At 33.0% G+C, this 27,548-nt stretch overlaps 1 protein-coding gene across 2 annotated transcripts in view; it reads left to right on the top strand.

Annotated features, from left to right (window-relative positions):
• The window catches only part of LOC149421058 (ATP-binding cassette subfamily G member 4-like), an 83,476-nt gene that overhangs the window by 28,366 nt on the left and 27,562 nt on the right, over window positions 1-27,548 (top strand). For both annotated transcript variants that reach the window (XM_089635772.1, XM_089635773.1), the window contains exon 3: window positions 21,307-21,477. In XM_089635772.1, the coding sequence (XP_089491898.1) occupies window positions 21,307-21,477 (171 nt within the window). The remainder of the gene's footprint in view (window positions 1-21,306; window positions 21,478-27,548) is intronic.

Below are 27,548 nucleotides of genomic sequence, written 5' to 3'. Positions count from 1 at the left end.
CAACGAATGAATTGACAGAGTTCCTAAGAAAGTATCGGGCAAAAGCGAATGTATTATGAGGACGGCGGAACACGTGTTATATATTGTTGATATTGATGTACTAATATTGTCGCATTCCGTCGTGATATTTATTGGGAAAAACACGTGTTCTCGATTGTTTAAAAGTCAAAGTTATTTTTTTCCCGATTTCCACGGCGATTTTATCTCTTTTAGAAGACATTTCACACGCACTAGTAACATTTTCTGAAGGAATTCAAATACTGTCGGATTAAATAACAATTCCGGGAATGTCTCTCGCTCTTTAAACAATACGATGACATCTATAAAAAAGCTAATGATGTAATATGTACATTATTCGACTGTTTTTATGATGAGTCATGTTGTTTTAACCGAATACTTTACGTCAAACATCGCCAAAAACTTGAGAAAGGAAAAATAAGTGGGCTCTCGACGGAATTCATATTTAGAAGTGCTATCTCCTTGTCAGATAAGTTTGTAAATTGACGTATTCTTTTCCCAATATAGCCTCGTTATCTTATGGATTATAAAACAGCCATGTGGTAATAAACTCTGTAAGTGGATTTTTTATGCTAACCTATGTAACGTAATAACTGGTATGGTGTGTTAGACCTTAAATATACTTAGTATCTAGTCAATCGTCTCTACAATATGCTCTACTTCAGAGCGATCATGTTTCATTATAGTTAACATGCGTGCCATTTCCAAGGCAGAAATAAATTGACAGTACAGATAATAAGTATAGAGGATATTCAGTTCCGTTTTGAGTTGATGAATCGACGTTTGATGAAATATCATTTTTACATTTTCATACGAAAAAAAACAACGGTACATTGTAAATACATACCATAATTAATTATGTATATGATTTAATTGTATGCTTTAATTACTCACCTCACTAGGTACCTGTTCTGAGACCTAACCTAGTCTTTTATTCAACACTTTTCATGACTTAAGACGGGCTGTTTGTTGGAGAATTTGAACAATTCATCAAATTTCAACGTTCATTTTCAGGTTCTGCGAGAGTCCTATTCAAGTTCTGTTATTATATAATTATAGAGTAGTTGCTTGACAGAACTGAAATAAAAACAGAACCTTTAAAAATCTTTCACAGAACTTGAAAATGAATGTTGAAATTTGATGAATTATCAAATTCTCCGAAACAACAGTCGTTAATATCGCTTTATAGGTGTGTTGAATTGTCATTCTGTTACTGTAGTGTCCATATATTCCCTTATAAAATGAAAATATTTAATAAACCACGGTTCGTTTTGAAATTTGTCATAGGTATGAAAAAATTCACAGTATGTCTTTAAATGCAACTAAAGCATTTGTCGAGAGATTTTTGCTCTATTACAAACGCGCCGTGTTTTATAAGATATTTTCACAATTTTCGCATAACTTTTAAAGTTTTGTAATATTAGCGCGCTCCCTCTAACATTCGTATTTTCATATTTCCCTTTCAAACCATCTTTGAACGCTTACTACGGGACCTTCTTGTTTTTTTCAGTAGAAAAGGGCTGTAATAACAAAGTTTATGAGAATCCGGTCTTTCATATCTAAAAGTATTTCTTTAGGTTACGTTTCAGATAAACAGATTTTCTACTTTATGGTTGTAATACTTTACCAGTCTTCTGCAGTTATGTAATAAAGATACACGCGCTATTATTAACCTGCGGTATGTCGTGTTTCTACGTGAAAATTATTCCGCTAGATTAAAATTGGATATTGACCGAGCCCACAGCACTTAGGCTTAATTAATTAAAATCACGTACAAATTGGGAAAACATTTTTCCTATTTGGAAAGACGCTCCTAAAAAAGTGATAAACAGTCGGATAATCAGAAAATAAATGATGACGATGGTTTTGGAGTGTTTTTTTTTCTTTTTGATCTTTCCAAAATAATTGTATCATAGAGGGTAAATATTTTTTTTAACAAATTCTTTTGGAATAAAAACGCATTGCAGATATCAAATTGATTACTAATTCTCTTTCATGTTGATAAATAGATAAACAGATTTTTTATTTTTATTTTTCTTTTATTTTTTGTTTTTTTAATGAGTTCTCACTTAGTTAGTGAGACTATAACATATGGGGTATGTTGTGAGTCTGACGGTAGTGAGGAAGGTGTACCTGGTCTGTTCAGATCTGGTCACCAAACACGGCCAAAGCCATTTCAAGCAACGTTTCAATTCTGAATGGTAGTCTTACACCAAGGCGATACTAAGAGTATCTTCCACTATATACACGGTGTCCGGAAACTCGTAGTACAAGCGGGAAACTGGAGAATCTACACCACATGGGGAACCCAAAAAAACATAAAGTTTTTTGATTTGAGCATTTTCAAAAAAAAAAAAAAAAAACCAAAAAAATATATTTTTCGGCTATTTTAGGGTTAAAGTTTTTTCTTGTGTTTAGGGTTGAATAACAGATGTTTTAACCCTGCAGAGCAGAAATATTTTATGATTACACCGGGTTAAATGAAGGGTGATTTCAAAATAATGCTTCAAATCCGAGTTTCTTCATTTGTTTTACTTTCAAATAGTTTTAATTAGTTGGGTACTTTGATCTTCAGTAATAATTTATAAGAATTTGATTAAAAAAAAAAAAAAATTAAAAAAAAAAAATCAACTTCAAACTCGATTTACTCGATAACGAAAGCTCAAATAAAAAAAAATATACTACAAAATCGACTCCAAATGTGATGTAGATTCACCAGTTTCCCGCTTGTACTACGAGTTTGCGGACACCCTGTATATACCTTTGTTTGTTATTGTCATATATTAACACAAAGCACACATTTTTGCCTTAGGTTTTTTTAGAACCACGGCATGATTTGGCAAAATGATGCAAGGATGAAGGTTTATGGGGGACGGATCGGAAAAGAGTAAGAGAAAGGTTGGGAAATACCTGGCTATTTAGATCTAGTCACCAAGCATAGCTAAACCAATTTTTCAAACGTTTTGATTCTCTCAATAGAACAATACTTGTTATTTAGTTACTCCAATAGGTTATCATTGAAGTATCTTCAACATTACAGCGAGATGAAAATATATTTTAACATAATAATATTTAATGTATTTATAACTTATTGAGAAGATCGTCAAAATGTAATAAGTGATAATTCAAGATAATATTCACAACTCTCGAACGAAAAGTGTGAATTAGAAAAATCAGAAAAGGATCAGGTCAGACTAGGTAGAACTAGAAAGGTTCGCATTCCTATATGCGACCGAATCTTTTCTTATTTTTCTTGCTAATATTATCTTTAATCCACAATCCTATATTCCTCCCGCAGCCGTTGTGCTCACATGATGCATAGATTAAAGAGTCTGCGAAGTGGGAATGCGGTGTGGTACAGACCACCGAACATTTGGTCAGCGAATGCCCGCTGTATTCATTCCCCGGCGGGATTGATGAGGTTCACTGGGCCCTAGACTGGCTCACTGACCTAAATGTTCTTCTCTGACTCCCCCACCGTACGAAAGAAGAATTATCTTCAATTATATTTATTTACATTCTAAATGCGAAAAACCTATACAGATTGAATTTACTCTATATTTGCTCACACCAATATTTATAGTATACTCCTAGATCCAGAGCATAGCTTTTCAGCAGTTGTTAAAATATATTCGAAGTATTTGACTGCGTAATAATTAATTTCCGCCAAATCAATTTTATCAAAACAAAGGGTTTAATAAACCAAAAAATATTGTTGTTATATCTGAGCAGAGAATAATAAAATTATTTAAAAAATCTATTATGTAATCTAGGGATGTAACTCGACCTGCCAAGATGAAAACTGAGTAATTTTGTTTCGACATAAGCACAATTTAAATTAATATAATCGCCTGGCAAAATATGTTATCTTGTCGCTAAAAAGATTATTGTCATAATTTTATTCACTTAAATCAGTTCCCATTTTTTAAATGTTACTCACTCTTATTTTACTTACTAGATTATTTTACATACAAGCGATCTACTCGTACATCCTATTTTTTAATTTTCCCTAAAAACAAATACTGTTTTAGAAACTAGTTACAATTATTTTTCCGGTGTATGCATTTAAAATAAACATTATTTTTTCTAAATAATCAAATAATAATAATCACATGTGAAAAAGGTTGTCAAAAATTCTAACCACATTTTTACTTAGTTCAGGTTTAATGCCGTTAAAACCATATCAAGTTTTTCACTATTCTGGCCTTACGCTCCGCGTAATTTTTACACCGCAATTAAGTGGTAATAAAATTATACTGCTTAATAATAAACTGCATTATGTACTTACCTATATGTATATTCCAACGTAGAAGGTTACACGATCGCTCGCAGTACATAATTAAACAATACAACGTGCGCTGACTGCGTAAATGTTTGTTCAATGATTCTCCTGCTTGTTTCTTTGTACAAATTTTTCGGGGTAATTGACTCTGCAAATAAACAAACAGTAGCGGATAAGTAGCAGATATCATTATCAATTTACTTCAGTGCATTTAGTACCGACCCAGCTGCTGCATCGTTGTGTCTTTTGGATGCATTTATATCTTTAAATGACACATTGTATGCGCATGAGTTAGGTGTGCCGATATAACCTTAAAAATATTTTAGAATAACCACACTTATGAATAGTTAATACTTGTTTAATATTATTTACCTAATGGATAAGTTCAATTATTAGTTTTTACCTACTCAATCTACTCAATACTTTCAATACTCTTGTTTCGATGATACTTTCACGAGGGACAGAGTGCACTAACTTCGGGGGTGATTTTGAATACAACGTTTTTCCCTAAAACGTTGGATTTACGAAAAAAGTAATTTGTCTTTTAAGTTGTAGATGTACAGTATAGAATCACCTCCCGAAGTTAGTGAACTTTATCCCCGGACACTTCACATAATTTAGTATTATACCTGTGACCGACCATGCTGTAAGCGCGCTATATTTTCGCGGTTTGGCCTATCATATAGGAATAGCGATCACCATACATTCCTAAGGTAGTGTATGGGGAGCGATGTGCTAAAATAGGCCAAGCCATGATGCGTGTAGCATAATGTGTCGCCTTCCTAATCGAACTTTTAGGGGTTAAGAAGGTAAATGTAAATGAAAGGTAAATGCAGGAAACTCCATTAACGAAGGAAAGAACGCGGTTGGCGCCAGCCAAAGACGCTGCACTGATGTATGGCAGAGAGGCATCAACTGGCAGTTGAAGGACGAAAGAAGACTGAATACTGTAGAAATGAGATCTGATACCCTGAGGGCTATGTGTGGTAAAACCATGTATGATCGTCTGAGAAATGTGATTCGCAAATAATACAAGGCTAATGTAAGAGTAATGTGGAGGATTAAGAAGAGACGTTTTGATGGTTTGGGCATGTGGAGCGAATGGACGAAGAAAGGAGTGTAATGAAAATATATTACATGAATGTCAATGGTAGAAGATGTCGCGGACGCCCGAGGAAGACATGGCACGATCAAGTGAACCAGATACTTGAGTCAGGCCATGTCAAGAATCAGTATAACAGAAGAATATGTATGAGACTAGGTGTGAATGTGAATGTGGCAAGGAGCGACATTTGGCGGTACGTCCCCTCTGTCTATCTCTGCGGAATGGTTAGATAGTTAGAAACTATTTTATTTTCTATAGTTCATTGCATATTATCAAAGGTCCGAGAATGTTCACTGCTTCATGCGATCAGATATTTACTTTGCAGTTAAGTTTTAAAATAACTCCCTACTTAAACCTTTATTAATAGTTTAATTTCCCGGAAAAGCACGCTGCGATATACCTAATTATATCGATGACATTTGGATCGTGCGCTTATTTTCCCGAAAGTTGTACATTTTACGACATCCATACATTTAGCAACACAATAATAACATTTTAATATTTTTATTATCAGAACAACATTAGCAATAACATATCATTATAAATCTGGTTCTTTTTTTAAAAGTGTTTTATACCATGAGCAAACACGTGTGACAAAGGCTTGTCGTGTGACCTGAAAGAAATTTCTTGTTAGTATATTATGTCCGGTAGGACAGGGACCTAAAATATCTTAATCGAACTTTACGTAACCTAACCTAACAATTATTAATTCAATACACCTTCTTCGATATTGTAGTGAAATATAGGTTGAAAAAGCGACAACTTTATCAAATGGCTTAGAAGTTACTTATCATACAGAAAATTATCTGTAAAAAATACCTCCACAACTTCTTACACTTTTTTTGCCTTAAGTGGGGTCCCCCAAGGTTCCCACCTAGGACCAATTCTTTTCCTACTATTTATTAATGACGTTTCACCATAGACATATGAATATTAGTAGACCTGCCCTAAGTGATTAAAAGCGTATTATCCCCACTCCCCATACCGGTTCCATTGGAGCCGGCTGTGCTCGCGTATGGCCTCAAGTGAAATTTGAAAACGTGACGTCATCATTCTTGTGCGAACTATGGTCGAGGCATCATCGGTTCATTTTACGAAATAACACGGCAAAATGTTGACTTGTGATATGAAAACTTGTAAAAATAGATGTGAAAAAGAGAATAAACCTAATTGTCGTATTACATTCCATATATAAGCATTATTATTTTACTTTTAAGCATATTCACATCGTATAATATGGATCAGTTGTAGAAACATAATATACTATCACATCGAGAAACGTCTGGACGCGAAACACAAAGCTGGTTGGTTGCTGGGAAGTAAATTATGAACATTTATAAAAGTGTTTTAACTAAATACTCAAACGAAATATTCGACTCTGAAAATAGAACCGAATTTTTTTGCCGAATTTGGACTTCGCAAATTAGTTCATAACGTGGCGAGTAATTTGCGCTCCCATGTAAAAATGTCTATTCATTCAAAAGCAGATTTTACTTTTAAGAACTAAATGGTGATATTATAATGCGAGATGCCTATTTACTGTCAGATTGATTTATTGACGAATCACAGTCAGTCTTACCCCCTTCGTTCTTCAACAGTTGATTTTACCCCTCGCCATTATCTTCTCGTCTATTAATTCCTATGTCTGTGCGTTTCACTAATTTTCGATAATATTCACTTTCTTCTTTTCTCCGACGATCTAAGGATGTTTAAATCGATCGGTAATTCTTCTGATTGTCTAACTCTACAAATGAACTTAAATAAACTTTATGAATGGTGCATCGTAAACAAAGTACATCTTAATATTAACAAATGCCAAACGATCAGTTTCCATAGATCTAAAACCTGTTTATTATTCGACTACTCAATTAACAATGCCAATCTAAAAAGAGTCTTTGAATTCAATGACCTTGGAGTTATCTTTGACTCCAAATTACGCTTCTTAAATCACATTAATAGCATTACCATTAAGGGATTACAAATGCTTAGATTTATTCTCAGAATCGCTAAAGACTTTAATAACATAAAAACTATAAAATTACTATACACGTCTCTGGTTAGAAGTCAGGTTGAATACAATTCAACAATTTGGTGTCCTCATTTCAACTCTCATTGTTTACAAATTGAAAAAATTAAAAATAAATTTTTACGTTTTATTAATTTCAAAATTGGTATTCCTATTATTGAAATCAATCATGTCAATTTACGCAGTAAACTTAACTTATCGAAATTATCTGAAAGGCGAAACATATTTGATCTCCTTTTATTATATAAAATTTTTCATTCAACGTTGGACTGCCCTGATACTATAAATTTGCTATCTTTACATTTACCTCCAAAATATACTAGACGGAATATTTTATTCTACAACAATAACTTCGCCACGAATTCTGTGTTAGAAAGAATACATAGGTTGGGCAATGAACTAAGTGATGTCGCTGACATATTTAATTTAAACTTCAATACATTTAAAGCCAAATTAGTCCACCACTTTTTAAATGTAAATAATGTATGAGATATCATTATATTTTATTTCGATTTTCTATTGTTTGTTTTATACTGTTGTTAAAAATGAAATTTGTAATTGTTATGTACTTAAAAGCCCAATAGGGCGTCAATAAATAATCAAATAAAATATTAAAGTGAATACCCGATTTTGCTGGAGTTTCAATACTAGATATTTTTTCTTCATAAAAACCTAATGAATTTTGTCTTGTGTAAATTTTAACATTTGATTGATTTTCCAACGCTCAATTTATTGATTGCTATAGCTAGATAGATATTTTTTCAGATAGAAATAACTGTGCAGATGTCATGATCCCAGAGCTCACCGTTCGAGAATTCAATTTGTTTCACAATAGGTTTTTACTGTTGTATAATAAAATACGTTTAATATTAGATGAAGGTGTTTTGAAAATATACTCTTTGGACCAAGCAAGATAAAGAAAATTGTGTGAATATCATTTATACAATAAATAAGTTGTATTATCTACTAATACCTTTGTACTTGCTGCAGTACCCACAGCTACCTGTAGAAATATTAACTTGGCTTGTTGGTGTCGACGCATCAATGACTGAAGTTTATTCTTTCCTTATCCGATAACTCCATGTGACTAATAAATCCGGGTGTTTTGTATTTTTTAACTACAATTTAAAAATTGTAGTCAATCCAAAGTTCGCATGTTTCAAGGTGTAGTAAAGGTGTGTGAAAATAATAAAATTTGCCAGAAAATGAGTTGGGACGATTCTTAAAATATTAAAAGCTTATAATTTTGACAAGTTTATCACTATCATAAAATATAATCAAACATACTACTTTCGTATGCGGGTCTGTCTTTTATTTTAACTATACTTCTGAACTCGTATTTGTTTTGTATCTTTTTTAAATTGGAACTGATGTAAGAACTTATGGGATCCTGTGATTTTTCATTGGTCTGCGCTAGTATCAAATAAAATTTTCTGACTGTCCTTGCGTGATTTAAAATAATAAATATATATTTTTTAGTTACCTAACTAGTCATTGCACGTATTGTCTGAATAAAGTGCCATGTGGACTTAGAAGTGAGAAGACTTGAGGTTTCTATGAAAAATAAAATATATCCATTAATTTGGTACTGAGCCAATTAGGCCTTCCACCCTTCAAATTGGTGAATTATTATTAGTTGTTGATTTTAGAAAATCGAGTTTTTGTTATGAACCAAAAAAATTAGGACATTGCAAACTAAATTGGTCGATGAACTTAAATCTCAATCCTACAAGTTGAATATTATTTTATTCTGAGAATTGCCATGATGGTGATAATGCTGACATTGAGATGTTTTGTACACTGTGTATGTAAGTATCGAAATTTAAGACTCGGTTTACTTGAAAACGAAATCTCAGAGAAACTGTATGGTACCCAAGACGCTGCCTTGTGGTGCTCCATACCTTTTAAGTATTTTGTCACAAATACCTTCTACAAGATGCACTATAAATGTTCCGTAAAAAGTTAAATGTCCCGCCACCTCATAAAATACATTTTTCCCAACTATTTTTGTTCGTATTACGACAAATGTGTTGAGGTGTTCGCACATTAGGGAAAATATGCTATTGAATATTTTAGCTCTTTTTTGTCTCCTCGTACAAAAAACTTATTATGAAATCGTGTCCTACCAAACACTTCTGTGTATTCGTTGACAATGGAATCAGCGACTGACTGTAGGTTAAGGGGGCGTTAAATATATATTATAATAATTTAAATTTTTTAAATTATTTTTAACACGTATTTATGTATGTACCCATCTAGTATCTAATGGGTTTAGTACATACAGAACAAGGTTATAGTTTCACCATGAATCTAACATTGATTGGTTTACCAATCATTAGTTTTTGTGTTTAAATTTGAAAACATTATTATTGTGCAACATGGCGCTAATTAATCTAGTTACAATTAAATGCTTGCGCAGTAGGAGTTAACTGATTTTTCTTTTTTGGTATTAAACTATTTACTCAATATAACGTGGGGTCAGTTGTGGTCGTTACGATAATATTTAAATGTAGTAGGATTTTACTGATATGCCTTTATTAATTGGTATTAAACAATTTACTCAGTATGGCAGTGCGCCAATTATACTGGTAACGATAAAATTTAAATAATATAAGTACATAAGTATGTATATAAATTGTATCGCAACGAGAATAATTGGCGCCACGGTGCAATTGAATAAGAATATCACAATAGATTTTGATATCAAAACTTAAGCATTACACTGTATACTCAGTACACAAAGTGATAATAAATGTGTTTAATAAGTCAACAGAGTGAATGTATTGTATGTATATACCGAGCAACCATTTGATAAAGCCTCTTTGTACTTAAATAAGAATTTGAACAAAAAATCATTTCTGATGAGTTGATGACACAATACAATATATTTTTCATTTTTTTTATTACGTTTAGGAATCACACAATTATTTATAAGATTTATGAATTGTTAAATCAATATGTGTTAAACAAATTAGTTCTATTAATTAAAAGAAAAAATAAAGCATATAACAAATTAATAAACAATAATAACATTAATAATAAGTATCTAAAACGTTTGAATCAAGAGATGATTCAGCCAGTTTGATTGTATGTGTTTTCAAAGTATAATTGAAAATTTCTATAAGTCCGAGTTTTGAATATTTTGAACGAAATGCAATTTTTTCTAATAGATATTATAATGAATAATGAATACAGTTCACAATTTTGTATAAGATTAAGGCATCAGAGATTTTCCCATATTTATGTAGAGCAATGGGATTAAATTGATGATTACTAAAGCGATATGACAAATGTTTAGTATTTTTGTTAGATTTTTTCAATACGATCAATATAAGTTTGAAATTGGGGATCCGAAAGACTGAGGCAAAACCAAGTTGTGATCTTACATATTATGTTATACAGCAAAATAATGTAAGTTTGTGCGGTTTGGTAAAGGGCTTTAAAGTGCGTAAAATAAATCCCGTTTGTTTACAGACCTTTTCTAAAATTTGTTCTATATAGCATATCATTATACATATATCGCATTTTCCTTATATATATAGCAGAGTCTAGTAAAACTCCAAGATTTTATTACTCTTTGTTCATATTTCACTTAACTTCACTATTTAACCTTTCCCTTTAAAACTTTACTTGGTCATTTTTCACTTTTAACTTCGCTTTGAAAATTCGCTTACATCATTTCTTACATTTCTACTGTAAAACTTTACATGGTAAAAAAATATTTTTAAATGTTTATTAATTATTTTTATACGAAACGAAAAAAAGCGAAATCACAATAACCTTTATATACCAGATTAATATAGTGGTATCGTAAAAATTCCTCTGTCTTTGTAATCAGAATATTTGTAATTGCATTTGTACATTTTTAATATTAAAATCTGAAAAAATTCTTTCATCTGCTTTCAAAACAAGTAATTTATTTTTGTATAAATTCAAAAACAGCGAATCAATTAGATTCTCAAATTTCTGATAACAATACATTTAACACGAGAAGATCTGCGATGTAACTCTAGAAACAACCGATGTAGTGATGTTTTTATCATTTTTAAATAACGATTAATTAATTCTATCTAATACATTTTATATATTCAGAATCGGCGTTTGTTGACCTGTATGAATAAAAAAAAATTAAACCACAATATTTTTCATTGCAGTTCCTTATTAGACTTGTTAGTAAAAAAATCTAAATGTAAATGTTCGTTTGTTAAAAATCTTAAATCTCCGAAAGTTCTGCACCGATTGCTTTGAAGTTTTGACAAAACGTGGCATTCGAATACGCGTGTGTTTTTATGTATAATATAGATGTCGCATGTGACAGGTTTTTTTAATAGCGCCATCTGTTGGACGTAAAACAAATCGCGCTATTTTTTTATATCTGCACAGAAAGACTGAGACACAGCAACGCGTTGAGAGGTACAACTAACCAATTAAAAACATTTACGGGCACCAAAGTTTCATTGACTTCTAACATAAATCGCATAAAAAATGTCCACCTCACAACATTATTATCTAATTTAATTAATTATTAACCAATTCTTAAACATAGAGATCAATATTCTTAACTACTTATTAGAGTCACAATCGAAATACTTTATAATAGATAATCCTGGTTTAAATATCGAGAACTAATTCTTTTAAAGCATTTATATAAATTGTTTTTTCAGAAGTTATTTTTGATGGGTGTATTTATAAAATTTAAAAATAAGTCCCCCATTATCGTTATTATCAGTAGTAATCACAAATATTTCGTAGATAAGTGAATACTTTGTCCCCAGCAAATGACAAAAGTGTAATGTCAAACAAAGGTTGCGGAATTCCGCATTCGAGGTTATCTTTATTTTATCAAATAAACCCAATTGATAACTTAAACTGTAAATTTTTATAACCGTAATAATTATCAGTGTTTAATTATATTTAATCTATAGATTTAGAAACATACATTATTGTAATGTTCGCGATAACGACGTAAATAATCCTGCAAACTGAAAGTTATGAATTTTGGAAAAAAATTTCGAATAAAATTTTCACCTACAAGAAATTCTTGGGACGGGATGTTTGACGGAATTTGAACAATTCAACAAATTTGAAAGATAATTTTCAAGTTCTGTTATTATTTCAGTTCTGTGAAGCAACTGGCCCATAATGATTTCGATGCCTAACCGTAATAATTATCAGTGTTTAATTATTTTTAATCTAGAGATTTACAAACAAATCAAAATGATAATTCATCACATCTTTAAAAAGTTATATAAAGTCATGGAAAGTGATGAAATAAAAAAAATATTTACTGGGTTATGTAGGTTAGGTTAGGTTAGGTTTAAATAATTTTTTTATCGTTTCTAATGACTTTATATCACTTTTTAAAGGTGTGTTGAATTGTCACTGTGTTGAGTTATCATGGAACCCATTTTTATAATGTTCGCCATAACGACGTAATTAGTCCCGCAAAAGTTCTATTATGTAAATTAAAAATAAATATCATTACAATATTCGAATTCATTTCTTATCAAATTAAAAAAGTGTGCTAATGAATAAATATATAAATATGTGCAAATATATATATTCGTACTATAAAGCATGATTTATAGACACGTAGATTGCGTGTTGAGTTTGACCTATTAACGTCAGCTAAGGCTGTATTTTAGAACATGCTAACCATGTCGAAAACCAGTTTGATATCCGATTGAAGGTGAGTCTTACGTTAACCTAGCCATTTCAAAGCATTCAAGTGTAATATAATTTAAAATTTAAATAAAGCCTTATTATTACCAACACAAAAATAATTTGATTAGGTTGTTCGTGGTGGACTTTTTATGAACTTAAATCATATTTCTCACCTTAATACAAAAGGAAAAATAACAACTATATTATAAGTCCGTCACAGTTTAGTACTGCGTTGACCATATTGAGATAAAAAGTAAGCTTTTTGTGACGTCACATGGCTCCTTGTGGCGCCACGGGCGTTTTAGCGGGCATTGGAAAATTAAAACTTTGATAATTATTTTAACTATTAAATGTATCTATAAAACATATACAGTTATTTAAGGCGATGCCATACGTAGTAATGCAAAATCATGTGTTTTTGGTTTGAAAATTTGGTCGCCTAGAAATGTTTCAGATGCTTTAATTAAATACTGCGAGTAGAATACATCTTGGCCTTTGAAACGATCGAGTATTTTTTAGATAGGTAAGTCTTTTTATAAGAACAGAAAACAAGGCCTATGAAAACTGCTATAAAGTTCAAAATCTCCTACTTACGAACCCATTTTCGGTTATAATTTTATTGTATAATGTGGCAAATTAAGTTATTTATAAAATGATCGAAAAAAAATTAATATTCATGCCTGAACATCCACAAAATAAAATAAAAGGCACTTTTGGCCATGTTTTTTTCTTGCATAAATCAAAACAGGCGGATGGTGTTAAGCGGGAATTTAAACCTTATCCCCATCTAAGTAAGGGTTGTTATTGATAGCGGCTCAATTTAAAATATTACACGTCGTAGTGCATCGCCTTAAGATGGAAGCTCATTTTTCATTTAAAAAATGGACTTCAGTTCCGCAATGAGGACTAACCATCGTATTTTAATAATTTCTTCTAATACAACCCTTAAAGTATATCCCTTTAGCTTAAATTATTAACAAATTTCATTAATTAAATATCATTCGATAATTCGCCAAATACCTTCAAAGCTATGTATGCACAAATGAGTTTTGATTATGTGTTTTTTGTAGTCATATGGGTAGGGATTTTGAAGGAATATTGCATGTCATAATGAACGATTGTGTTTTAAACCCCGCACACCGATTTTTTGAGGGAATATTGCTTGCCATAACGAACGTTTGTGTTTTAGACCCGGCCGATTTTTTGAGGAAATATTGCGTACCGTAACGAACGTTTGTGTTTTAGACCCCGCACACCGATTTTCTACCGTTTTATAACATACTTCCCTTGGACTCTTTATGTTTTTAAGCTCTTATATAAAATATATATGTTATTTAAAAATAATATCTATACATCTGCCGAGTTGAAAAGGTCATTACATTGTCATGATATATGTGTGTGAGTATGCTCCGAAAATTATAAAAAACACGTCTGGTTCTGTTATTATTATTCAACATGTTTTAGACACGAAAAAAATCACAGTGTTTCTTTTATTTTGCCCTATTTTAAGTAAATCACGCTTTATTAAATATTTTCGCGTACGCCTATATTAGTTTTTTTTTTTATATATATTAGCTTGCACCCTCTAAGATTCGTATTTACATACCTACCTTTCAAACCATCTTCCTCTTTTTTTAACACTCCCTACAGAGCCTGAAGAACAGAGTACAGAGGAAGAGTGAGTGGATTTAGAAGTTCAGATATAGTCACTAAATATTGCTGTATTGACAGTTAAATGTTGACATTTAAATATTGACATTAAGAACAGCGAGACGATTCACCAGACATAAACGTTAGACAACCGGAAAGTAAATACATAAATATAATTATACGTTTTACTGAAATGGTCGCCCATTCAAGATGACTTCTGCGAATGATGATTATTCGAAAGTGCCATTTCATCGCCAAAATATATTTTTACAGCGTTAGTGAAGGTTGAAAATAAATTTGTCGATAGTCGTACCAAAGGATATATAATGTTACTATAGTAGGTATGTACTGACGAATAGTTATTTTAATGAATCACGCACCATTATCCGCCTAATTAAACAACTTATATTTTTCTTGTACAGCTTGACATACTTATAACTGGTGGTGCACATCCTTGAATTAAGTTTAAAAGGAACCTATTAACTTAGCTGAATCGTATGTATTTTTAATTGACGTGAATAGTTAGAAAACGAATTATTATAATAATAGTTAATATAATTTTACTATAAGTGAGGATTCAACCTTCCTACCCTTATCTGGAGTCGAAAACTCTACCAACCTCAACAAATGCCGATCGGGTAGGACCGACATTTATTTCGTATAATTAACTGCTGTAATATCATCCAATTTCAGAATAAATCATACATGTCTGCATGCGTGTACGTGGTTGCCACCAAAAGTTGATAGAATGCATTCTCATCGACAACGAGTCATATCTGAGAGTTTCAGCTTGATCGGATGTCGGGAAGTCGGTTAATTTCCACTTCCAAGATTTGTATTCATTCTTTACCGAAAAAAAATCAAAGAGATGTATTTTTTTTAAATGTATTCTTTTCTTTTAAACTTTAGTTTTAAATAGAAAATAGAAAACGTTTGTACGTACTTGGTCCTTAGAGACTAGCTGTGATTTTCACTAGTAACCCAAAGGTTCATTATAATATATATATTATTATTCTGCCCAATTAATTTGTGAAACAAGGTGAATCGCATTTTTTGAAATGGAGTGGATCCAAAAAGTGATTCTAGTGATTCAGTGGATCCAAAATGTTTTCTTTAATTTATATTGGTGAAACCACAAAGTCATTGCTCTCTAGGAAAATACTAATAACTTATAATTATTTTTAAATAAACTTTGTTGTATACCTACCTACGTGTATGTTCAAGATAATGTATTACTAATTACGATTATTTATTTAATATCAATTTAGTAAATATTTACAGCCTTACTATTGAAAGTGATGTAAATATCACGCGGCGCGTAAGGTGAGAACATTAAAAAACTTGACTCACCATTGCGTTTGTTTGGTTAAAACGGTCTTAAACCTTGCTCTAAGCCGGCTTTAGCACACCAACGTTGCGTGTAAGGGTACGTATACATTTACAAACCGAAACATGAACCGTACCACGAATTAAGGAACGAATCAACTGCAAGGTTCAGTTCGACAGTTCAGCTCGCGGATGTATACGCAGCATAAGAATTTAATTACCAAAAAGTATAATATTTTAGAAATCCTTACTACGTAGCTATTTTTTTTGATGTTGGTATCTAATGTAATAAATAAATATAATAAAATATATAAACAAATAAATTAACCGATTTGAGAGAAAATAATCCTGTTCCAATTAAAATACACATAGACATTTATAAATTGATTGTCCTTGATGTTGAAATCAGCAATGTAAACATATGCATGAATTGTTTATTTTATGGTAAAAAAGGGTATTTAATAATGTTGTTTTTTTAACTGTTTGTTGATGATTTATATCACTATTTATGTCCCTGAATGAGATCTGTGTTCACGTTCACCCATTGACCGGACATTATAATAATTGTGATCCAAGTCTAATGATTCCGGGTCCAAAAGTCTATCGCGAAACATTCTCGGAATCATCATTGGCACGATAATATAATTAATTCTCATCAGTTGCTAGATAATGACGGATGCTAAAAGGTTAGTGGATACCCGTTGCCTTCTTGGGCTGCCTGCTTGATATACAGGGTGTATCGGCACGTACCCGACAAACTTTAACCAGCTATTCCTTAGCAAACGGTAATAAAACCCTTAACGCTGCAGTGCTGATGGAACGATATTCTCGCTATAAAGATTGCCTCACGACGCCCCTGGGATGATCCCAGTTAGGGAATGACTCATGACTCACAGTTAGGGAAGCCCTGCCTTAGCACATTTGGAGTAAAAAATGTTATGGGCACTTTGCTGTCCGGTAACATTTTTTTTAATAAAAAATGTATTATTCATATTTTCACCACATGTCACCAATGTTTTATCCTTTGTCAAAGTTTGAAAACCCATCTGGCAATATTTTGTTCGAGTTTCGTTGAATAATGTACGTACGTACCTACGTTGGCGCGCTTTTACAATCAAAACGAAATGGCACGGCACCATTCGTCTCATTTTTAACTATTATTATTTAGTGTGTACGAAAGAGCGAGGACACTTTTTGACACACTTGCTAATAACAGCTGTTGAACACGAGATTCAATGCAAATGACAGTGACGGAGTGTGGATTTTTTATTTATTTTTTGTTTTTAATGGAACAAAAATGTTACCGGACAGCAAAGCGCCCATAACATTTTTTACTCCAAATGTGCTGAGGAATAGCTGGTTAAAGTTTGTCGGGTACTTGCCGATACACCCTGTATAATCTATGTTATTTATGTGCAGTGTGTACTGTGTTCAATTAAAATGGTATTAACTGTAGCTAAGCAGTTCTTGCGTACAGAAAACGTTCGACTTTCTAGCCATTTTCGTGGTGTTGTGGTTTTAATTTAGGTTAGTATTTTATATACAATTGCTTTGGTACAATCAAATCTTTAATACGCTGTAATCAGCTGGGGAGCTGCATACAAAAAAAATCTACTCCCTGTTGAAATTGTACAAAGTCTAATTATAAAAATAATATTGAAAAAACCAAGAGATTATCCAACACACCTAATTTTTGAAGAATTTAAAGTATTAAAATTTAATGATCTTGTCCAAAAAAACATTATAACTCAAATAACAAAAGAAAAACAAAATCACAGCTTTTTAACTGAAAGTCGAACTCGTCAAAAATAAATATTTCCAAAACAAAAATGTAACTCAACATATATGCTCAACATCATTACATATATGTAGGGAAAAAATACTTCAACAGCCTACACGAAAATATCAGAACAATAGAAAACGATAAACACCTACTAAAAGCAATTAAAGAGAAGTTCAATGTAAAAATACCAAAATGTTGAAACTATCTTTTTAATTAATTATAAATTTTAATATTCATAATTACATACACTAAATATTCTTCATCTTGATACTCACCACTCTTCTAGACACAAGCGCCAGCTTCTATAGAAGGGAAACATTAAAAAATCAAAAGCAGTGTAAACTAATTGTACTAATTGTATGAATTATCTTTGTTAATATTATTGATTATACTCTGTACATTGATTAATTATTTAAAAAAATATAATTGTTAATAATTGTGGGTGTCAATATATTAGGGAACGATAAAAACGTATTAAAAATACTCTGCCCACTGCAAAACAGCAAGTTGATAATTTATTACATTATCTACCTGTCAAAAATACAAATTAAAACACTACAATTGTGTAAATCTATGCTGTATCAAAAATAGGTACATTTTTAGTAGAAAATTATTTTATTGTTCTCGTGATCTCCATGGTGTCTTAAGGGTACGTATACATATGCGAACCGAAACGCGAACCCTGCCACGAATTACGGGAAAGGAACGAATCAACTGCAAGCGGCGTTTCGCGCCATTTGCGATTGCTCTGTTTCTTTCTCATACGTTGAGGCTCAGTTCGACAGTTCGGCTCGCGGATTTATATGTAGCATTATACGTAATAATAATCTGTCTATATGAGGTAGGTACCTAAATTACACAGTCGTTATCCAAGGGTGCGTATAAACAGGACAAAATTTCCGCTAGCCGAGCCACGAATTTCGGGAAAAGAACAAAGCAACTGGCGTGAAACAAATGTTTAAAACATTATTTACAAATTAAAGTTATGTTGGGTGAGAGTAAAGTTTTTTTAGCGATGTCTCAACTATTTATCATTCCACCTATTCAAATAATCAAACATACCGACAAACCTGTCTGCTTTACTCGAATCTTACTTTTGAAGGTGAATAATTGTTTGTATTCTGCGCGCAACCACGGCCACCCAACATGCATAATATTCGATAATAATAGATTCAACAACGCTTTGCATACCTGCCGAACGAAAATGAGGTGTTCATTGTCTATGTTCTATGTCAATGCCATTGAAGTATATAGATAGAGTTTATAGTCCTTGCAAAATCAGTGTAAAATTTTGTCCCCGGGAGGGAACTTGAAAGGGGGTGTGCCAGCTGTCGATGTCGCCCGAATCCTTCTGCTGGCCCGGAACATTTGAGTTACCGGCGCGCCAACTTTAAGTGTTCCTTGAGTTTTTTAACATTAAAAAGCCAATTTACACCATTACTGGTTACGTTGAAACCCTATTTACCTGTGAAAGGTTATACCATTGCTTTCGTTATCTTCTTCAGTACGTCTTGTACAATATATCAGCGTACTTATCGGCATTTTGAAGTTATCTCCGGAGACCTGGGGGCCTACTCTGTATCTTTTGGGTTAACAAACCAGTAAGTTCGAGGTTTAATCTTTCTTTGCCGGTGCTGTCAACTGAGTGAACATCGTCTCTAATTAATAAAATATCTCGGTAAATATACTAAACACAGAGTTCGAATTTTAAGTGTTCCTCCGCAATGCATGTATGTATTGCATTAAGTTATTACAACATATAAATATTTACCAAGTGTATAGCACCGGCGGACAAGGATTTTTTGAACACCGTAAGGGAAAGGTTAATACGGGTTTGTGACGTGTCTAAACCGGTGGCAGGAATGTTTCGAAAGATACAGAGTAGGCCCCCTGTGCCCAGCTAACGCTTGTAACCGACTGAAGCCTGTGATGTCTCACAGCGGACAATGAACCGATGTAAGCGGCCCATACTTGGAACGCCAATATTGGCTCTATCTATATACCTCAATGGTTTGTGGCGTCGAGAAAAATCTAGATTAAATAATTAATAATAAACCGCTCGACCTACTTAGATACGTACTCGCAGTCGAAATCAAAACAGAGCAACCCATGTACTGCAAGCACCTACTTGTCTATTGACAACAATAATATCGCAAGTCCGTCTTTCACATTACGAGAACTCGCCAGAAGGTTCGAGTCTACGGCCTATGCATAATTGCCGCGCTATCGAAGGTTCCTGAAACATACAGTCCGTGCGAGTGCCTAGGATTTAGTTGCCATCCATCTACCTACTGCTGCCGTCGGCCGTGTAGTATAAATATGCCCGACGCAGCGAGTCAGTCAGTCAGTTATCTATCAGCCGTCAGTTTACAAATCTCACGAGTGACAACTGGTGCGCCCCGCGCCCCTCCGCGAAGTACATATACCCGGCTTCGCCCGTACCATCATGGACTCTATCGGGACATCATCTTAGCGCCTTGTCCAGATCGCCGTCCCTGGCAAGCGCCACTCGGATTACAAGCGCCCTGATTCCAGCGTCTCTGACCAGCGCTTCTTCCACTCCATCATGACCATCACGAGGACACGCAGCATCCTCACTGGTCACGCCGTTCCCGTTCAACCGCCTACAAGGTCCGCCGCACCTTCGGCCGTCTCGTCAGCACTGTAGTGCCTGAAGACCTACGTTCTTCGCCAGTGCGTGACCTTCATCGAGTCCCGGTCACCAGCGCCCGGCGTCGACTCACTGACCCGCGCCTGACCAGCACATCACCGCAGCAACCGGAGTATTTAACATCTGTCCTACATCATCTCCTCGTCACGGCAACTGACTCAATAAACACAGTGAACTTCACGACACGCCTTTTATTTCGTGCTTCACCACTGATCCCCAAAGGTTAATGCAAACTAACGCCACATTCACAAGGAAGAAAAAAAATATATCTTGGCGTCATTTTTGGGTCGTCAAACGATGGAACTGCTTACTACTGGTATTTCAGTTGCTTTTTAAGCTCAGCTTGAGAGATATTTACGTTTTATTTTTTGGAATAACTTAATGAGTAATACCTCAAATTGTAATATTTAATTATTGAAGACAATATTAGCAATTCCTAAACGAATATTTGAAACAGAAAAATGAGAAAAAGATACGGTCACATCTAGGACCCTTGCCTTGCCGGGGCCTTGCCTTTAACTCTATCATACTTCGAATAATATCATTTTTCTGTTTGCTAACTGTTTTTCAACTAAACACAAAAAATATATTTTTCCATCACACGTCACCACTGGATACAATCTCCGCATCACGTGATATGTGCTTCGTCTCTTATTTACGGTTCTGTTGGAACGCGAAGGAGTGCGTATCACGTGATTCCCTAGGTTGTATCCAGTGGCGACGCGCGATGAAAATAATATATCAATTATACTATGATTATGAAAGATTCTGTTATTTCCAGGTGTAAAGAGGATCCTTCAACACGTGAACGGGCGCTTCCTCCCGGGCCAGCTGATCGCCATCATGGGGCCCTCCGGGGCCGGCAAGTCAACCCTGCTCGACGTACTGTCCGGGTACAGGATTACGGGGGTGGAGGGAGCCGTTTATGTCAACGGGAGGGGGAGGGAACTGAGTAAGTACTATCCTCTTTCTATCGCAAATAAGATATCACTATTTAATCATGTTCAACCTAATATGTACCTAAATAAATATGTACCTACACAGTATTATACTAGATGTTTGTTTCTTACGAATACTTTAATAAATAAAATTAAAATAAATTAAGGATGGCTTGTTTCATAGAATTTACTTTACAGTTACTTGACAGAACTGAAATAATAACAGAACTTTTAAATTTGAAGAATTTTTTGTTCAATTTCTCTGAAACAATCCGTCCTTTTTTTGAGTTTCAAAACTTAAAAAAATAATAAATAAATAAGTTAATTAAGATTAATAAATAAATACATAAGTATTGTGCAGAGATGTGCTTTATTTCAAATAAATCCATTTCAAATGGAAATGCAAAATGCAAAATGGGTATTTTCCATTTTGCATTTTAAATGCTTTTCTAAAAACCATTTTGCATTTTAAATGCTTTTCTCAATGCATTTTCCATTTTAAATGCTTTTTTGCAACATTTTTCCTACTATCTCCACTCATCTTTTTTTCATAAGCCCCAAATGTCAGTCGGTCCTCAACCTCGCTATGAGAGATAATTTACAATTTTCAAGTTGCTCCCTGGTAGAAGCCTTGGCAATCGAGTGATACCATTACAAAAAATACTGATTCAAATACTGAACATGGGGCCATGACGCTGTAATATTAAATGTTAGATAGCAGTTTCTATGTTTTTACGTTGGCAACATTAGTCCCGCGCAAATTTTTTGTGGTTCATAATCTGTAGTCGTGGAATTTTTTGATTTACCATCATGCAATATGTTTGTTCTACATTGATGTCCATTATTAAATGACAAAACTGTTTAAAAATTCTATAATTATTTTAATTGTTTGAACTGAGAAACCATTTTGCATTTTCAATGCATTTTGAAAATAGGTATTTTGCATTTTGCATTTTCAAATGGAAAAGTTTTGACCCATTTCCATTTTGCATTTCAAATGGTTTTGGGTACCCATTTTGCACATCTCTGGTATTGTGTGAACATTTTTTATAGTTTGTTTTTCGACCACCAAACAAGGGTACCTTATTTTATGATCGGACAATGTATTTACTTCATTCAGATCATTGAAGTAATCAGTCTGTGGTTTGACATTAAAAAACAATAACTTTTTTATGGTTGCGCTTATCACAAGTTAGTTATTTAAATAGGTAGGCACGAGGTACAGTCCAGAAGAAACTATCTAATTAAATAAAAATTTAAATGTTCGTGTGATCAAAATGTTAAATGTTCGTGTGATCAAAATGTTAAATGTTCGTGTGATCAAAATGTTAAATCTCCGAATGTTCTTCACCGATTAGTGTGAAATATTGACACGACGTTGCATTTGAATACATGTGTGTTTTATATATCTATTTTATATACATGTCACCTGTGAAAGGCAAAAACATGTTTTTTTAAACAGCGCCATCTGTTGGACGTAAAAGCAACAAGCGCTATTATTTCTCAATTTGCACAGACGACTTATCCACAGAAACGCGTGGCGGGGTCCAGCTATTGTTATAATAAATTGCAAACGCTCGGTAATGGTGGTAATATTTTTTATAAGTAGCTGTTTAGCGTCTTCTAAAATTGTATCTTTTTACCGGAATGACATTCACATTAGTTACGAGCGTCTTCTTAAAGAAGCTTTGTAGTTTCTTACCGGAATGACGTTCACATTAGTTACGAGCGTCTTGTAAAAGAAGCTTCGTATTTTCTTCAGAGATGTGCAAAATGGGTACCCAAAACCATTTGAAATGCAAAATGGAAATGGGTCAAAATTTTTCCATTTGAAAATGCAAAATGCAAAATGGTTTTTAGAAAAGCATTTCAAATGCAAAATGCAAAATGCAAAATACCTATTTTCAAAATGAATTGAAAATGCAAAATGGTTTCTCAGGTTAAACAATTAAAATAATTATAGAATTTTTAAACAATTTTGTCATTTAATAATGGACATCAATGTAGAAAAAACATATTACATGATGGCAAATCCAAAAACACTACGACTACAGATTGTGAAACCACAAAAAAATTGCGCGGGACTATTGTTGCCAACGTAAAAACATAGAAACTGCTATCTAACATTTAATATTACAGCGTCATGGCCCCTTGTTTAGTATTTGAATCAGTATTTTTTGTAATGGTATCACTCAATTGCCAGGGCTCCTACCAGGGAGCAACTTGACAAATGTAAATTATCTCTCATAGCGAGGTTGAAGACCGACTGATATTTGGGGCTTATGAAAAAAAATTGAGTGGAGATAGTATGAATAATGTTGCAAAAAAGCATTTAAAATGGAAAATGCATTGAGAAAAGCATTTAAAATGTAAAATGCAAAATGGTTTTTAGAAAAGCATTTAAAATGCAAAATGGAAAATACCCATTTTGCATTTTGCATTTCCATTTGAAATGGATTTATTTGAAATAAAGCACATCTCTGATTTTCTTACCGGAATGACGTTCACATTAGTTACGAGCGTCTTCTAAAATAAGCTTTGTATTTTCTTACCGGAATGACGTTCACATTAGTTACGAGCGTCTTCTAAAATAAGCTTTGTATCTTCTTACCGGAATGACGTTCACATTAGTTACGAGCGTCTTCTAAAATAAGCTTTGTATCTTCTTACCGGAATGACTTTCACATTAGTTACGAGCGTCTTCTAAAAGAAGCTTTGTATTTTCTAACCGGAATGACGTTCACATTAGTTACGAGCGTCTTCTAAAATAAGCTTTGTATTTTCTTATCGGAATGCCGTTCACATTAGTTACGAGCGTCATTCCGGTAAGAAGCTTTGTATCTTCTTACTGGAATGACGTTCACATTTTTGTATATTTATTTCAATTTTTAATAGGCCAATAAATTATCATAGCATTTTCATTTCATGTACTTATTTGTATCAGATTTCCCAAAATCTTTGACGAGAATTCGGCTAGTAGACATTGTGTGTTTTGGTTGATTTTAAGGCATTTGGCAAAAGTCACCAACCGCCACTGATTTGAGTGTAGCAATATGTAGGTACCAACTGTGATTTCATTTAAAGAAAAACATTTACATACATTACACAACAGCAGTAGGTAATATAAAAAACTAAATAACATTCTTTAATAATAATCCACGGCACTGTTGTTGAATACATTGTTTTCTCCGAATATTCATTTAGGCGATGCGACCACCTCGTGTAACATTTGGAATGACGCTCCTTTGGTAGATGACGATAGGGTTTAAATTCCCGCTTACACTAGCCGCCTGTTAAGATTTGTGCAAGAAAACAACATCGCCAAAAAGTGTGTTTTATTTTATTTTGCGAAGATCACGCACAAATATTTTAACTTTTTACAATCATTTTATAAAGAACTTAATTTGCCACATTATACAATAAAACCACAACCGTAAATAGAAGATTTCGAATTTTAAAGCAGCTTTTTAAAGGCCTTATACTTAATTTTTTTCTGGCCTTATAAAGAGATTTATCAAAAATGCCAGACTGTTTTAAAGGCTAAGATGGGTTTTACTCGCCGTATTTTATTTAAGCATCTTAAATATTTATAAGCGATCAAATGTTCAAACCAAAAACACGCGACTTAGCATTACTTAGCAGTGCTTCGCCTTACTTACATTACTTCGATAAATAAATGTAAATTATGATTTATAAATTAGCGTGCTTATATAACGTGTATTATATATGTATCCACATTTAAACATAAATAAAATTCTACTACTAAATGATAATTGTCAATGTAATACCCCTCCATGTATGTAACAGAGGGATTATAGTATTATCTATACATATATTGAGGTTATTCAATTTAGGTGTTAATGTTGGTCAATGTTACTTGCGTCTACTGGTAGCGATCAATGAATATATCTTATACTTATATTTTTAAAAATAGAATTCTTGGCTTTTTTGTATACATATAAAGTTACTTTATGTGCATACCAATTAAGTTTTAAATACGCAATGTTATTATGTATCTCAAATTTTATGCTACCTTCCTTTCTAAGCATTTTATAATATACGTATATGTACATGGGTGTAATATTTATACTTTGTAGTTTTCTTCGTATGAAGATACTTGTATTTTGTACATTATTTCGCAAGATTGCCGTTTCTCTCTTCAAAAACTGGCATTACAAATTTTAACAACAAAGTTGCAATTTTGTGCGTAACCTTTGATTTTTAAATGCGGGAATCACTAGCGCAATGAAGACCATTATAACATATTTTTTTAAATACTAAAACATTTGAATGCAAATTAACTATTGCAAATTCTGGTTCCATTAACCCTTTCTGGTTACATTAACCCTTCCTTTTTGATAACATGCATTCAGAATTTTATAACCAAACTCTGCACATTCTAACTCAAAACAATTGCCAAAATAACCTTGCATATAACGTCGGTTCGACACTTCTAAAACAAAATGGTAATTTTTTTTGACATTTCGTCATATATTTTAACAAACTTGCCACCTTCTGGATACCCACACTAAAATTATCAATGAAAAAGGCTAATTGCAGAGGGTCACAAAAACTTAAAAACTGCAAATTGTTTATAAGCGTGCTACAAATAGCTCCTTTTTAACCTCTCCCTCTTCCTCATAAACGACAAATGTAATAAAAAGAGAGGTTACAACTATACTCTCAGTGGTACGGCCATAGCTTCAGACCGTGTATTATAAAACACATGACATTTCATAAGGCGTGTTCGATAACGTATCTTTAAAATGTAATTAATTTAGTCGTTAAAATAAATACTTTCTACTTGTTTATTTTTATTGATTACCACGGAAGCAAATTATTGATAGTGTAAAACCGAAAAAAATATATACCGAAGGCTAATTGCGTAAAATAAACACTTTATTAGATATTAAATTAAACATACGACTATTCTCATTAAGATTTTGTGTAAGAATTTTTTAGAAATTAATTCGAGTTTATTTGATTTTTTTAAAGCAGGTAAACAAATAATTTACTTCAAATAATATTAAATAATCATTCTTGAATCATTTTATGTTAGGCAGTTGGAAAACGAAACTTTGTCAGATGGGCAACATTTGTTAAAAAAATATTAAAAATTAAAATTAAAAACAAAATAAATAGCGACCGCCCCTAACTCAGACTTGATAATTTCCGTAAAAAACGTCAAATCCAAGGTAATTTACGATGTGGATCGAACTCATAACCTCTCGACTCAAATTGAAACCAAGTGCGTAGACCATTTCGAGAAAACATAAAATAATTATAAATGAGAAACTGATAAAAAACATTTAATTTACACTTCGGGTTCAAATCCCGGCAAACGCAAGTAAATTCTATTTGACGAATCTGTGTTATTTCACAATTCACTCATTTAAAACAATATACAGGATGTATCGGCACGTACCCGACAAACTTAAACCAGCTTTTCCTTAGCACATTTGGAGTAAAAAATGTTATGGGCACTTTGCAGTCCGGTAACATTTTTTTCAATTAAAAACAAAAAATTATAAAAAAATCCACACTCCATCACTGTCATTGGCATTGTTTCTCGTGTTCAACAGCTGTTATTAGCAAGTGTGTCAAAAAGCGTCTTCGCTCTTTCATACACACTAAATAATAATAGTTAAAAATGAGACGAATGGTGCCATGCCATTTCGTTGTGATTGTAAAAGCGCGCCAATGTAGGTACGTACGTATATTATTCAACGAAACTCGAATAAAATATTGCCAGATGGGTTTTCAAACTGTGACAAAGGATAAAACAGTGGTGTCATGTGGTGAAAATATGAATGGTAAATTTTTTATTAAAAAAAATGTTACCGGACAGCAAAGTGCCCATAACATTTTTTACTCCAAATGTGCTAAGGAATAGCTGGTTAAAGTTTGTCGGGTACGTGCCGATACACCCTGTATAGTATACTTACGACACGTTCCAGAGTAGATGATACTCTCAGTATCACCGTGATGAAAGACCACTATTCAGAATTAAAACGTTGCTTGAAATGGCTTTAGCCGTATTTGGTGACCAGATCTGAATATCCAGGTACTCTCCCACCTTCCTATT

This window comes from Hesperophylax consimilis, chromosome 9, assembly GCF_061612785.1.
Source record: "Hesperophylax consimilis isolate HC1 chromosome 9, BYU_Hcon_1.0, whole genome shotgun sequence".
Taxonomy (NCBI): domain Eukaryota; kingdom Metazoa; phylum Arthropoda; class Insecta; order Trichoptera; family Limnephilidae; genus Hesperophylax; species Hesperophylax consimilis.
The sequence above is the reverse complement of the archived record's forward strand: the minus strand, read 5'-3'. Positions and strand labels throughout refer to the sequence as shown.